At 48.8% G+C, this 15,075-nt stretch overlaps 1 protein-coding gene across 2 annotated transcripts in view; it reads left to right on the top strand.

Moving 5' to 3' along the window:
* Positions 1-1,901: 1,901 nt before the first annotated feature.
* The window catches only part of EEPD1 (endonuclease/exonuclease/phosphatase family domain containing 1), a 107,547-nt gene continuing 94,373 nt past the window's right edge, over positions 1,902-15,075 (top strand). Inside the window, exons 1-2 of one of the 2 annotated variants that reach the window (XM_008686497.2) lie at positions 1,902-2,251; positions 2,758-3,820. In XM_008686497.2, the coding sequence (XP_008684719.2) occupies positions 2,943-3,820 (878 nt within the window). In that variant the 5' untranslated portion in view covers positions 1,902-2,251; positions 2,758-2,942. Of the gene's footprint in view, positions 2,284-2,757; positions 3,821-15,075 lie in introns of both variants that reach the window. The other variant, XM_008686496.2, reaches the window with a different exon arrangement.

Here is a 15,075-nt window from a genome sequence, read left to right as displayed (position 1 = left end):
ATCCTCACCAACGTTTGGCCAGCATTTTAAATTTAATCATGTTGTTGTTGCCTTGTGTGTTTCAATCCACAGCGATTTTGCTACCTCTTGGCTTCATTTCTACCAAGGGGGCAATATGTTTAGATTAACCAGGTTAACATATGCTTAGATTACCTGCTGTGCCGGTGAAGTTAATAGTGTCCCTATTACCCTGTAAAGTGTCCTGGTTTGTATAATAACATGTGATTTCTCTACTTCTATTCCAACTGGTCATGCCCCCAGGCTGTCTGTCCACAGCCACAAAGGCTCATCAAGGCATTCTTCTCAACAAAGACTTTGCTCCTCTACAAGGGATTTTCTTGCTTTTCCTGAACATTTTTTCCCGTATCGCAACAGGATTACAGGAGGAAAGGAGTGGCATGATGTAGTTTAGTACTGGCGTGGCAGAGTGGGGTGATAAGTGGAGGAGACAGAAGGAGGGAGTCAGACCAGGTCTTGATGACATCATTTGAGCTAGATGCAGCCATGCTTGACATAAGCCCTGTTCCTTAACTTTCGCACACAAGAGCATGGACCCTCCCTCTTTTTTTTTTTTTTTTTGTTTAAGCTAGTGTAACTTGGATTTCTGTCACTTGCAATTAAGTCCTGACTAGTATGCACAGTAGGGGAATGTGCCTCAGAAAGGCAATAGCATTTTGCCAAGCCCTGGCTGCCTCTCATTTCACATCTGAAGTACTTTCTGCCTTCCCTGAGAGTTACTGTTTTTGCTGACCTAGCCCTGGGAATCTAACCACTGGTCACATTGGTTGGGGTATGAAACTTCAGAGGACACTAAACGCCCAGGGTCAAAGTATTCAAACCTATCACCACATGGTTTGTTTAATCGAATACTCTAGCTCCGTGTATCCGCTGTAATTCAGCAGGCTCTTTAATCTTTAACTAAATTGTCATTTAGTGGTAGGATCCAAAAATTGTTCTGAATTTTGGTAAGCAATCTCCATTTCCAACTAGCATTTTGTCTCCTTAGTGATTAGATTTAATACTTGTAGAAACATATCGATATTCACTCAGAGCGCTGTATGTTCAAACAAGCCACCTTATTAAGCCATGTCTTCAAGCACATCTCCCAATAATCGGTGGTGCGTGCCTCTCCTAGCAGCACCGTGAATTACGTTGTTTGAGGACATATCTCTGTGAGCAGTGCAAAGGTAATTTTCCAGGGGAAGAAAAGAGGAGGCTGAAAGTGGGGGCAGAGGTTAAAAAGATCCCATTCAGTCCCCTCTGAGAACGTTGTCAGCTTGACTGCAGAACTGAGCGGCCCCTGACACGCAGGGTCTCCTTCCCTACAAGGAGTGCCCAGACCCTGCCCCACGTCCCAAAGATGATGTAAACTCAGGCTGGTGGCCCGGTAGTGTTTGCGCCCTGGGCGCCCCTCTCTTCTTTGAGGCTCTTCTTGCCGTAAAGCAGCTTGGCAGATCTCATCTCAGGCAAGACTAAACACCCTCCAACCCGCACATCCAGCCCTGGGCCTCTGGTAGCAACCCCCGCTCAGGAGCTGCAGGACCTGGGACAACCTCCGTGTGACCCGCCGCTGCAGCCAAAAATCGGCCCCGCCCATTCAGTCCCTAAATCCCGCCTCCGCGCCCTTGGGGCCCAACCCCTGCCGCCACGGCCCCGCCCCTACGCTCCCGCATTCCATCGCCACCCCCACGCGCTAGCACCGCCCCCGCGCAGCAGGGCCCCGCCCCAGCGCTCTCGGGTTCCGCTCTCCCGGGCTCTGGTCTGGCGCTCGGGCCCCGCCCCCACGTTCCCTCCGGAGTCCCGGGAGGAGTTGCCGCGCGGGGGGAGGCGTGGCCGTGGTGCCGGCGGAGGCGCGGGCGGCGCGGCCAGGACTTTGGCTTTGACACGCACGGTGAGCTGGAGCTGTGGCTCTGGTGCTGGGCACCGACGCGGTCCTGGCGGATCCCGCGTCCGAGTCGGGCGCAGGACTTTTCGCTTCGATCAACGCAACTGCGGCGACGCCGCAAGTCCTGGTGCAGCCTCAAGACTTGGTGCAGCCAAGGCGGCCGGATTTCGCCGCCGCTGCCGCCTCCGCGCAGCCCTGCAGCTCTTGCCGGCTCTGGGAAAGGGACTCTGAGAGTTTCTCCCGCAGAAAGAGCCGGGACGCGCGGCCCGAGGCGGCCCAGCTACTGACCCACACACGCGCGAGCACCAGGATTGGAGGCAGGGGGCCCGCGCAGTCCTGGGTTGGGCTCAGGCTTCGGAGCCGCAGGTGGAAGGACGCCCCGGGGGAGCAGCAGAGAGGTGGGGCGCGGGGACCGGCGGCGGGTCTGGTGGGGGTCGATAAACCCCTTCTCTGTACCTGCGCTAGTAAGGACGGGATTCCCAAGTTGCAGGTGGTGCTGAGTGTCAGGAGGAGGGGTGGGCGTGGGAGATGCGCCCTCCCTTCTGCCCGGGCCCAGGTGGGGGGCAACCAAGGGGGATGGCCTCATCGCTGTGAGAGGTGAGAGAGGCAGGGACCAGAGATGTGGGCTGCTGAGGATAGGTCTCTTTCAAAGAGAAGCGGCTCGTAGCCTTTTTGGAGCCCAATGTGACAAAAATCGGACTTCTCCAGGGGAAAATCCATTTGGGCCAGCCTCGTCGTGTGTGGTTTAGGAGTTCACGGATAGCTATCAGCCTGGGGACTCCTGGTTAAAACTCCTGCTCTAGATAGGGAGTGCTAATGCAAACTGATTAACTGATTCAATCGATTTGTGTGTTTATTAATTTGTTTTCCAGGTGGCCAGGTGAAAGGTACTTTTGGACACCCTGGACATGGAGATTTAGTGTTTGTCTTTGGTAACCGTTTCATTCCCTGCATCCTGAACCTTCATTCCTTCTGGGCCAGGAAGGCCTATTGGGCTTCCTCCCTAGCCAGACTTCCGCGGTGGTGAGGCCTTCCCGGGCTACTGAGCCTGGCCGGCATGGGGAGCACGCTGGGCTGCCACCGCTCCATACCGCGGGACCCCTCGGACCTGTCCCATAGCCGCAAGTTCAGCGCGGCCTGCAACTTCAGCAACATCCTGGTGAATCAGGAGCGGCTCAACATTAACACAGCCACAGAGGAGGAGCTGATGACCCTGCCTGGTGTGACCCGTGCGGTGGCACGCAGCATCGTGGAGTACCGCGAGTACATCGGGGGCTTCAAAAAGGTGGAGGACCTGGCGCTGGTCAGCGGCGTGGGTGCCACCAAACTGGAGCAGGTCAAGTTTGAGATCTGCGTGAGCAGCAAGGGCAGCTCCGCGCAGCACTCTCCCAGCTCCCTGCGGCGGGACCTGCTGGCGGAGCAGCAGCCTCACCACCTTGCCACCTCCGTGCCCCTCACCCCGCGTGTCAACATCAACACGGCCACCCCGGCTCAGCTCATGAGCATCCGAGGCCTCACGGAGAAGATGGCTGTCAGCATCGTGGACTACCGCCGCGAGCACGGGCCCTTCCGCAGCGTCGAGGACCTGGTGAGGATGGGCGGTATCAATGCCGCCTTCCTCGACAGGATCCGACACCAGGTGTTTGCAGAGAGGTCCAGGCCCCCATCTACCCACACCAACGGAGGCCTGACCTTCACCGCCAAGCCTCACCCCAGCCCTACCTCGCTGAGCCTGCAGAGTGAGGACCTGGACCTGCCGCCAGGGGGGCCCACCCAGATCATCTCCACGCGCCCCTCCGTGGAGGCCTTTGGAGGCACAAGGGATGGGCGGCCAGTGCTGAGGCTGGCCACCTGGAACCTGCAGGGCTGCTCAGTGGAGAAGGCCAACAACCCCGGGGTGCGAGAAGTGGTGTGCATGACACTCCTGGAAAACAGGTGAGGACGGGAACCACCGGGGGTGTTGGGTGTGAAGGCAGTTCTTGCATGGCCTCATCTGTGCATGCAAATGAGCGGACTTTTTTGGGGGTAGGGAGAGGGCAAGATTATTTAATCAGTGTTCTTGAGGCCCCAGCCAATATTGTCACCTGTGGCTGAGCACTCCTGCTCTAGAATTTTCTGAATACAGCCATTTGGGCTTGTGGCCCATATCTTGAACATGGTGTATCTGTGATCAGTTCATAATTTTGGGGTAAGTGGAGATTATGTTGGTGTTACTGCTTTGGATAATGTTGTTTGACTCAGAAGACTGTGGGGTTTACACCAGATCAGGCACTCAGAGGCCTCGGAACTATTGCACAGTTTTGCATACGAGAAAGAGCTAGTTGTATTTTTTTTTTTTTTAATGAGAGGGAAAGTCACATTTGTTTCACCAAATATGCCTATTTGTGTGCACAAAATCATCTCAAAGGCCAGGTATTTGCAAACACATACACTATGTATATTCACCAAAATGCTGTGAATGAATCACTCCTCATTCTTTTTCCTTATTTAGCCTGAAGCTGGTGTTCAGGCCCACAATTGCAGCCCCAAATGTATGTAACCTCTCTTGTCCTGTAGCCAGGAAAGGTCAGGCTGACATGTGGTGAATATTGGCCAGATTTTCCCATTCAAACCACAGGGGAAGAGACTTGTAGGAAGGGCTCTTATTCCAGTGTGTTTACATCATTCACAACACTGCTCTCTGTAGGAACTTCCGTCAAACCCCCCATAAAACGAAGCAATATGATTGTAGCAGTAAGTCCTGCTGTTAGTAAAATAGTGTAATGTATCATGGAATCAGCTTTAGGAAGGCAAGAAATATTTTTAATGGCCTCCTCTCCGTCAGAAGTCCTCCGATCCTGATCTTGAGGGATTGTGCCCTGCCACCCGCCGGGGACGTGTAGTGTGTTTGTGGCCTCCAGCTGCTTTCCTTGGCCCTGGCTTCTCAGTGAGCCTGGTGGGGCAGCAGTTCAGTGACACGAAGTGAGTTCTCAGCGGGCATTCGCGGTGCATCTTGGCAGAGCATCAGGATACATGCGGGAGGAGAAAACCAGGTCACACCGTTTCCCTGGCACTGTCCCCGTGGCACACTGTCACCACAGGGCCGAGGGATCATGCAGCAGGTCAGAGAACTGGACCGGGAGCGCTCCCGAGCACTCCTCCTGCGCGGCCGCGTCCTCTGTTTTGCACTGTAACTCACTCCTTCTGCAAAATCGTCTTGTACACAGGTGAGAACTAGACTCCGCGCTGGGCGATATTTATCAGGGACGGCTTGATAATTGCTCTCTTCATCCGTAGCTACATAGGTGCGTGTATGGGAAAGGCGAGGGGAGGGAGAGGGACGCATGGCTGTTTAATTCCTATCCTGAGTTTTCTTAAGGCTCCAATTGGGGGGTGAAGGGGGATGAATCAGGATCCGAAGTTGCCCGAGGGGGAATGACAGACTGGGCTGCTCTTGCCCATTTACTATGACAGTGAGTTTTCAAGTGTGGTGTCTGGACCAGCATCAGCGTCAGCTACTGACTCAGAAACCCTGGGTTTCTGTGTTTTCACACACCCGCCGGGTGGTTCCAATACACACTGAAGTTTGAGCCCCGTTGTTCTATGTGTTGGGCAATCAGCTGTCCCTGTGGTTTGCTCCATAAAGCACCTCCTACTGTTCTGGCTTCTCTGACCAGGTCCATGAATCCATGCAGACCTTTCCAGGTACTCTGTTTTCTTTGGTTGTTCTGAACATCCCTGTAGTTGTTCAACCTCACGATGCTCTTTCTGGCCAGAGTTTGAGGGACTTACTCCGCTTCTAGAACAGATGAATTCGACGGGTAGGAAATGGGAGAGAGAGCAGGGGCCAGTTGGCTTCAGCGTGGGCTCTACTCTGCAGTTCGTAGACTTGGGTCAGCCCAGGGCACTGAGGGCAGCACTAGCAACTCTTTTCCATCATGGGGTTAGGATTTGTCCTGGTATTTCTTCTTTAGATTTCCTGGAGGGATGGTGATTTGTTGAAGTCATTTAACTGCTGTCCTCAGGCGAGAGTGCTAGAAGAACTTACCCAGACCTGGTAGGATGGAGAAGGAAACACGTATAAGTAACCAGGAAGGTGACCTATGCCCCATCACGCTTCTCACACTTGGCCACCTCTGTTGTCCTGTGGCTTGGTGGTTTCTTTTGTCTGTTCGCAATGTGTTTCGAGTGTTCTGGGCACTCCTAGCATCTTATTAGTGTCCAGTCAACATACAGTAATAGGCTTAGGGCTTAATCCCCTGTAGAGCTGGAGTGGATCCATTTGTCTATGTGACTGTCCTAGGACACCCAAAGGTGGCTGGCTGTTCCAGAGTGGGTCACATGTCCTCGGAGCACAGTGCACATTCCCCAAGAGCTGTGTGTTCATCCTGATTCACAAAAATCTCTCACATTCCAATTGATCCCTTTATTAGTAAGAGGAGATACATGTAGTTTGAGCAAGAATGGATGCTGGTAATTTTCTAGGTCGTTCTTATTTTCGAACATGTGTATATATAATACAAGTCTTCTTCATATTTTCTGATACTTCTATATTCATTTGGTTTCTCCATTAACCCGGGAAGTAGGTAATGCTTGTTTTTATTAATGATTCTCCATCTCTGGGTGAGGAAACTAAAACTAAAGAAGTTAAATGACTTGCCTCCGTCCCATAGCTTATTAGTGACTCAACAGGGACTAGGACCCAGACCCTCTCACTTCAGTCCTGTGCTCTTTGCAGGCATGCTATGTTTTATACACACACTACCTTTACCCTACCTCATGTTCGGGCAGCCCACCCTCTGCCCAATCAAGGGCACTTGCCAATTCGTGTGCTAGTCACATTTAAGAAAAGAAATCCATTGTAAAGGCATTAAAAAAAAAAACACAACACAACAACCCGTAGCTCCACCTTTTCTGTATAAAATTGTGAAATTCCTTAACCTTTCCAAGTCTCAGTTTTTCCATCTGTTAAATGTAACTAATCAAAGAAAAAAAAATCCTTGAAAAAATGAAAGAAGGGGGGGGAAAGAAATACTTCTTTTGTAAAGGGAATAGCTGGCTCTTCATTTTCCTTTCTGTGGGTTTGCTTTAGTAGGTCTGTTTTCTTTGACTAAAGGGTGTCGGGGTGGGACCCTCAGGGTTAGAGCCCTTCCTTGCCCTGAGAGGCCGCTGCTGGGTGGGCGAGCACGTGTGAGCTACAAGAAACCGCGTTTTGCACGAAGACTGAGGTAGGACAGCAGAAAACTAGCTAATCATACAATCCCCAGGAGCCTTCAGGGACATCACCCTGTGGCACAGAGCTGACGGGTTTCATCAGATTCCTTTGCCAAATCTCAGTCTTAGGCAATGTTTCTCCTCGTTCAGTGTTTATGAGGCAAAACAAAAAGAGGAATGCTTCTGCTAAACATCCTTGCAAACTTTGGTGACAGCCCACATATGGAATGAAGATTAATTTTTAATTTTTGCTTTTTGCTGAGTAGCTGTTCTATTTTGAAAAGTCCCTTTGGGAAGCATAAGCCCTGGAGGAGCTGGCTTTGACAATCTCCATAAATAAATAAATAAATAAATAAATAAATAAATAGTAAGTTAGTTTACTATCCCACTTGCACATTTCCCCGTGGCCTCCATCAGAAGCGAAACTTTCAAAGTCTTCAGCCTTATAATGATCTAAATCTGTTTTCTTGCTGCATGTCTGTCTGCAGTATCAAAGCATAAGGTGAATTAGTACCGATTGTGAGAAATGGGATTTTAGTCGATCAGACTTGATTAGTCCTATCAATGTAGACACAAGCCACTTTGTCGTTTGATTCATTCATTGAAAACTATGTACGGAATAGCTGCTGTGTACATGAAATGCTAAATGCAGGAGTTAGCTTAGCCTGTTATTTAGCTTGAGTTAAGTAAATGTGAATCAGCTTGGGTGGCTCAGCCTCAGAATAGTCTGAGAAACCCAGATTTTTGGGGGGGAAGTCACTGAGTGTGATTGATTTCTGGTTGTATTTTTCCCATCCGAATAATGAGCTTATCCTGGGAGATTGAACGGTGGGTAGACACAGCCAGACATAACATCTAAGGCAAAATGCCCAGCAATCCTCTTAAAGCAGAAATTATGAAAACTGTTTTGACTGTGGAAACTGAGGCTCAGGCGATGTAATAGCATCTGTGTGGCCTTCAGAAGTGTAGATTGGGTCAGGATTTGAAGCCAGGCTTTGTCTGATTTTAGGGCGGGGAGTGGAAGTGTCTCTTCCCAAACACCGTGTCCTTTGACTGACCCTTGGCCCACCTGCTCCTTCCTCCGTGGCTTGGGTCTTCGGCTAGCCAGGCATCAGGGCTTCACCTAGACTCCTAGGGCTCAGGCAGGCCCCGGGAGGCCTCTGCTCCCTTCCTGTTTTTGTTCCTCTGAAGGACAGGGCTTATGGCCAGAGGTAGAGCCATCCAGAGGGCGCCAGGGCCTCTCCACCCAGCCCCTCAAATGTGAGTCTGTGACCTTGGCTCACCTCCAAGGTAGAGTTCCGGTTTTGTGAGCCAAGGAGTGCTGGGTGGTTTCCAGAGGGAAAGGTGGTCGGTAGTAAGACTGCTGTGGATTAATAAGAGGAGATAGTGTGACTGAAGGGAAGTCCTGCTATGTGCACGAGGCAGGCTTTATTTCACCAAAGGGAGAGATATTAGTTTGCCTTACAAGATGGGCCCATTTGGGATCTGATTTCGGAGGTTGGATAGTATGGCTTCTCCCAGGGGATATTCATTCTTCTATTATTTATTCCTTCCACAGATATTTTTTGAGCTCTCACTAGGTACCAGGTTCCGCGTCAGACTCCTAATAACAAGACACAGTCCCTGCTCTCATGTTAGGTGGGGAGATGGAAAAGTCAATACATAATAGATAATTATAGATAGCGGTGAGTGCTGAAGAGGATGGAGGCTAGTTGAAGAGAAGCCCGCTGAGGTGGGTGGGGGTCAAGGAAGGCCTCAGCTAAAGCTGATGGATGAGAAGGGCCCACGCTTGGAAAGCTGGGGGAAAGAGTACTCACTAGAGGAACCAGCAAGTGCAAAGGCCCTGAGAAGGCTTGTTCTAGACAGAAAGCCAGAGTTCTGGGAGTGGTGGGCGGTGGGGAGGTGAGGGGGATGGGTGAAGGGGGAGGCAGGGCCAGATGGGTGGAGCCTCTAGGCCTCTTATTTTGGCAGGAGGAGGCCACAGAGGATCAGAAGCAAAGGTTAATGACTTACCTGTTACCAGGCTGTTCTAGCTGCTGGGGTGGGGGGAGGCACGTGAAGCAGGTCCTGGAAGTTGGGTAGAGGGTACAGTTTGAGAAAGTCGAGTTGCAGAGTCAAGGCTACAGAGGATAGTGATGGGGAGAAGAGGGAGTGGGTGGTGATGAGAGCATCCTTTAGTGGCAAAGACTAGAAAGCCACGTCTGTGTTCAGGATGTTGGAGGGATTAACCATGTGGATTCCTAGAAGGCAGGCTCAGAGGTAGTTAAGGAACCCCAGACTGGCCTGCATGCCTCTGCGTTGTGTTGACATGATGCAGCTTGCCGGCCTCACCCCTCCCCTCTATTCTTGCCTCACTCTGGACAGGTCCACAGCAGCTCCTGTTGGACAGGGAGCGTCTCGGTCCACGGTGGGTGGAGGAAGAGGCCTTGGGGTCTGTCCTCCGTGCAAATCAGGTGTCTGATGGGGCCACTTTCTTTTTAGTATCAATTATATATGTAACAAGGGCATATTTGGGGGGGGTTAGGGTAACTATTTCTATTAAAAGACATTTAAATGAATTTAATTCAACATTGAATGAGCACTCCCTCCTTGTCCCCTCCCCCCGGTGAGGTTGGGGACACAGGGAGAGCCCACCCTATGGTCAGGGAGCTCACAGTCTGACAAAGGGGACACATCCGCTGGTACTTACCAGCGTGCCACGGGCTGTGAGGGAGGAGGGGAAGTTTAAGCACACGGGATCTGGTACCTGTCTGCTGGGCTCTGGAGGTGTGTGAAGTCCTCATACAGGGGAAGGATGTGGGGCTAGGACCAAGTTGGGTGGATGGGAGGGAGCTAGTGTGGAGAGGAGATGGGGTCTGAGCAGAAGCATATGGTGGCCATCAGGGTGAAAGTCAGCAGCCCCCTGCAGTTCCTGACACTTAGGGGTCCAGGCTGGCTCGCTGCCCAGGCTTAGAATCTGAGATCTTCAGGCAGGGAGCACAGCAGGGTTCCACGAATAGTGCCTCACAGTAAAGAATCGTATTGAGGTAGGTGTTATTTGCAGTGTGTTATTTTTATCTCAAAATTACCCTACTTTATACAAGATTTGATCTCAGAATTCCTTCGTAACGATCTCTGCCAATAACAAAATGCTGCATTTCACTAAAATTTGATGTGCTCGTCATAGACACCCTGTTGGACATTTAATATTTCTATTAAAAGACATTTAAATGTCTTTTAATAGAAATACACTCTGAGTGTAGCAATGTGCAGTTGAGTGGAAATGCCACACCAGTGACTGCTGGCATCCAAACATCCAGCAGATGCCACAGAAACGCCTCACTCCACCTCCAGGCATGTGGTCCAGATCTTTAGACACCCTGGAAGCTTCCTGACCTGGCTGCTTGTGACTGTGCAGGCGTGGTCTAGACAGAGCAGCTCCTACTGCAGTATTTTGATCGACAGCTGCCAAACAGCTGGAGAGGAACCCTGGGGACATATGCTCAGAGTAGATGTTTCATCATAAAGAAAAGTCTTGAATTCTTCTACCGAAATGCTGGATAAAGATGCCCTGGGTTTTCTTTCCTGAGCACAGCTCCCTACCTTTGTTGCTTTGAACATTTGTTTCCAACAGTCCTGTTTCCTGTGAATTCTATTTTGGTTCAGCCATTAACCTGATTAAGCTGTTAAGCTGGGCCTTCCATTGTTTTATCTAGAGGCCGCTGCAGGCTCCTGGAACACAGTGCCGAGGCCGGGAGAGTGGTGTTCACGTTGCCACATTTAAGGCTGCGTGCATTGGGAGGGCGGTTTTATCGTGTTCCAGGGACCCGAATCCTGTTTGCTCACCCAAATGTTAGTAGGTGACATCCGTACTTTGTCTTTCTTAGCTTGTGCTAAAAGCAGTGTCTTTTAAAGCAGGAGGTCTCAGATGGATTGTTGTTTTTTAGAAGACTGATCCGATACCCCGTTAAAAACAAAAAACAAAAAAAAACTTGTTGAGAATGTATTTTCGATAAGCAAATGTAGTCTGAGTTAAAATCTTTTGCAGTCTTCATTTTCTTAAATGGTGAAAAAGCAAACATTTTGGTGGCCTCGAAGTACCAATGATCGGCATTAGGCCGTGGACTCATCTGGCCTTCCTGGCTCGGTGGGCAGCCTCTGCTGTTCAGGCTGCTATGTTGCTTTACTGGTCAGGTCTTTACAAAGTAGTTCCCACTCGTTTCTAAGTTGAGGACTCATTAAAAAAAAAAAAAACAGCAACATCCTCCCACCACCCAATGGTGGTTGTACTTTCAGTGTCCTCGTGGAGGGAGTAATTGTACTAAGAACAGGAACAATGATAATTAACACGGATCATTCCCGTGGCTGAGGTCCAGGGTCTAGTAGCTTCCCAAGTGGATATCGCCAAGTAGCCCTCTTGTACAGATACAGAGAGATGGCTCGGAGAAGCTGAGTAATTTTCCCCGAAAGTCACATAGCTTTTAAGTGGCGGAGCTTGGACTATAACCCGAGCAATTAGACCCCAAAGTTTGATGATAAAAACTACTCTGAGCTCACTAATGCTTTTGCATGTACTTGTATTTCTGCATTGCCCTAGCCTGCATACCTGCATACGAGACTCGATGTGCCCTCACCAACCTGGTTTGGGTTCCCTTGGTCATGAGCTTTCATAAGTATGTTGATTTGTGATGATATCTGCGTGTGTCGCCCGTTCTTGTTTCTTCAGAGTGGAGCAAGGATATTTGCAAAGCGATCTGAGTGCAGGATACTGTATTTTTATGACTTTTCAGTCTTTGACAATTGTCCCGCCCACAACTATTATGACAACGGTTTCTTTAAACAAGTTGCTTTTATAGAAGCTTCCCAAGCACTTGTCTTAGTTTTCTTAGAAACCACTTCTCTTTCTGCTCACTATTTCATCTGTTGATGTCACATTTTAGGAGACCACAGTCACATGTGCAGCTGACACAAACAAACCTGGGGACAGATACAGCTGAGCCCCGGGGAGCACATGACACACAGTTGATCTGGCCGGGAGTGCTGGGTGTGCCGTGGGCATCCATCCCTCAGCGTGTTTTCCGAAGGGACGGAGGATAGTCTGCTGGGTCCCCAAAGTAGAGGTCGGTTAGGAGAACATCTACGGTGTTTTGAAAAATGCTGGTACCTGGGCCCCTGGGCCTACGTGATATTATTTCTGGAGTCTGAAGACAGTATTTGCCGTATATGTATATTGCAGACCTCTGGCAGTAAGGGCAGGATGGACTGACCCACGATTATTTTCTCTAGAAGATTGACTCAAACTTTGTAACTAGTTCGGTCAGGGGCTCATTGTCCCCCCACCCCCCACCAAATCTCTTGCAACTTTTAGAAACAAAAGAGGTGAAGAAGTAATGATCTTTTTTTCCTTCCTTTTCTTTTTTTGACTTAAGACCTGGATTAGTCAGCATTTTCTTCGGTGGCATGGATGGGTTGCTTATGACATCCATGAGTAACAGTAAGCTGGGAGCGATTTAAGCGAATGGACTGGACTGGATAAAGTACCTCCCCAAATGTGTAACTCTGTACTTTCTTTGTAACTGTTCTGAACTTAATTTCAGGTTTGATTTTTGTTGATGTTAAATACATGTCCATACATGTGAAACTGCTCAAGAGACCGTTGTGTTGCTCTACACATGTGCTGAACCCGGTTAAATGCCAGGCAAGACTGTTTGGGGTTGGTCTGTGGTCTTCAATTATGTTACTGTTAATGCTTAACACATTTCTAATAAAAATGCAAGCAATTGTTAAATATTGCTAGAGTTTCAATTTAGAAATAGAAGTTGGCTTCTATCTTTTAAACTTTGGGGTAAATTTAATTGAAGAGCTTCTGAGGTTCTCAGATGGTTGTTAAAAATGTTACCATTTGCAACCATTTATCAGACCTGTGAATATCAGGCATTTCTTGTCACTGATCTACCAAAGCAAGGTGTAGAAATAAACTAGATGATGGCAGCTCCCCTCTACTTACAAGATGGGAGTTGGATGGGAACCCCAGGCTGATTAATAAAACCAAAACATCTTGGGGAAAGACAGAAATGAATGGGATGGAGAGTGAGAGATGACTGCAAGATTACCTATAACCCCTGATTTCAAATGCAGTGCTTTCATTCATCAAACAGCCGAATGAACTGCATTCAGTTAAAAAAAAACAAGCGATATTTTTATTGATGGATTGTATTGGTAAAGGTTATATTTTTAAATGTATACATTTCTTCTAAATCACAAGAGTCTCTTCCAATCCTGAGGCTTTTTCAAGAGAGGGAAAATGATCCCTATTTCTGCCCAGTATGTATTCGTTTGCTAAGGCTCTCTTAACAAAGTAGACAGGCTGGGTGGGCTAAACAACAGAAGTTTATTTTCTCACACATCTGGAGGCTGTAGGTCCAAAATCAAGGTGTTGACAGGGTTTTTGTTTGTTTGTTAGTTTTGTTTTTCTGAGAACTTCCTCCTTGACTTATAGACGATCATATTCTTAGTGTGTCTCAAATGGTCATCCCCATACCCGTGTGTGTTCAAATTTCCTCTTTTTCTTCTTCTTCTTCTTTTTTTAAGTAGGCTCCACACCGAGGAGCCTAATGTGGGTCTCGAACTCATGACCATGAGATCAAGACCTGAGCCGAGATCCAGAGTCGGACACTTAACCGACTGAGCCAGCCAGGCGCCCCAACCAAATTTCTTCTTCCTGTAAGGACACCAGTCATATTGGATTGGGGCCACTCTAATGGGCTTGTTTTACCTTCATTACTTCTTTAGAGACCCTGTCTCCAAATACAGTCACATATTGGGGGTTAGGACTTCAGCTTTGGGGGACACAATTCAGCCCATTACCGAATGACACAAGAAAAATCGCCCAGGGATTTCTTCTTGGCTCTTTGTGAGGAGTCTGCATCTCTGGGTTTTTCCTGGAGAGATGATAATTCAAGGTACTTGCCTGACAGTTTAAATGCTAGAGAACACTGTATGAGAGTCCTGGAGTGACAGTCTTCTGGACAAGAGGGATGGCTTTCTTGCCAGCCACAGTTGGCATGGACCAGCTCTTGGGGGCTGGGATCCTCGAACTTCTCTCTCTGCAGCTTGTCAATCCTTGGTTTTCTTCTGAAATGCAGCATTGACCTGAAACCTTTTACCCACCCTGCCAAGACAGCATCTCCACTTTGCCGAGTTCTTTGCTTGCCCTTGGCGAAAAGTGATGGTGACACTAGAGTGTGTCTGCCCTTTCAAATTTAGTGCCCTTTAGAAGTGCTGGGGAAAGGGGAGATTCAGACGGACCGCCATGAAGTCCACTGAAGTTCGCTGTCCTTGGTGTGTATTGTTAAGCACTGCAGCTGTGGGCTCCCCTATTGGCATGTGTTCCCCTCCAAAGGAGACAGTCCGTTGTCATGGCCTGTATGATGCCGTCTGCACCCCTAGACTGTAGTACAGCCCACTCTCAGCACTGCAACACTGGGGGATTTGTGGAAAGAAGAAACCACCACTGACATTTATTGACTATTTACTTTACCCCAAGTACTGTGGCTAAGCCTTTTATCTTCACACCATCCCAGTGAGGTAGGTAAAGTATCCCACCTTGTACATAAGGAAACTTATCTTAAAGAATTTGAGTAAACTTGTTCAAGGTCACATGGTTGGTGCATGTGGAACAAAACTTCAAAGCCAGGAAGAATTACTCGGAGCCCAAAGCCTTTTATACTCAAAGGCAGAGAATCCATAAACTTGGAGATTTCCTAGACTTTTTATATCTGGAAAGCTTAATTGCGAGGTACTCATGGAGTGGGTCCCAGCTAATACTGGAGAAATATCCTATTCTGTCATCTGGTGAAGATAGGAATGTGGGGCTTTTGGGGTGTTGGATTTTTAAAAAATTTGTGATATAATTTACATACCATACAATTCACCCTTCTAAAGTGCACAATTCAGTGGGTTTTGGTACATTCACAAAGTTGGGCAACCCTCACCACTATGCTAGAACATTTTCATCT

The sequence above is a fragment of the Ursus maritimus genome, unplaced genomic scaffold (assembly GCF_017311325.1).
Source record: "Ursus maritimus isolate PB19 unplaced genomic scaffold, ASM1731132v1 scaffold_3, whole genome shotgun sequence".
NCBI lineage: Eukaryota > Metazoa > Chordata > Mammalia > Carnivora > Ursidae > Ursus > Ursus maritimus.
Note: the sequence above shows the minus strand (reverse complement) of the source record. Positions and strands in the feature narration are given on the sequence as shown.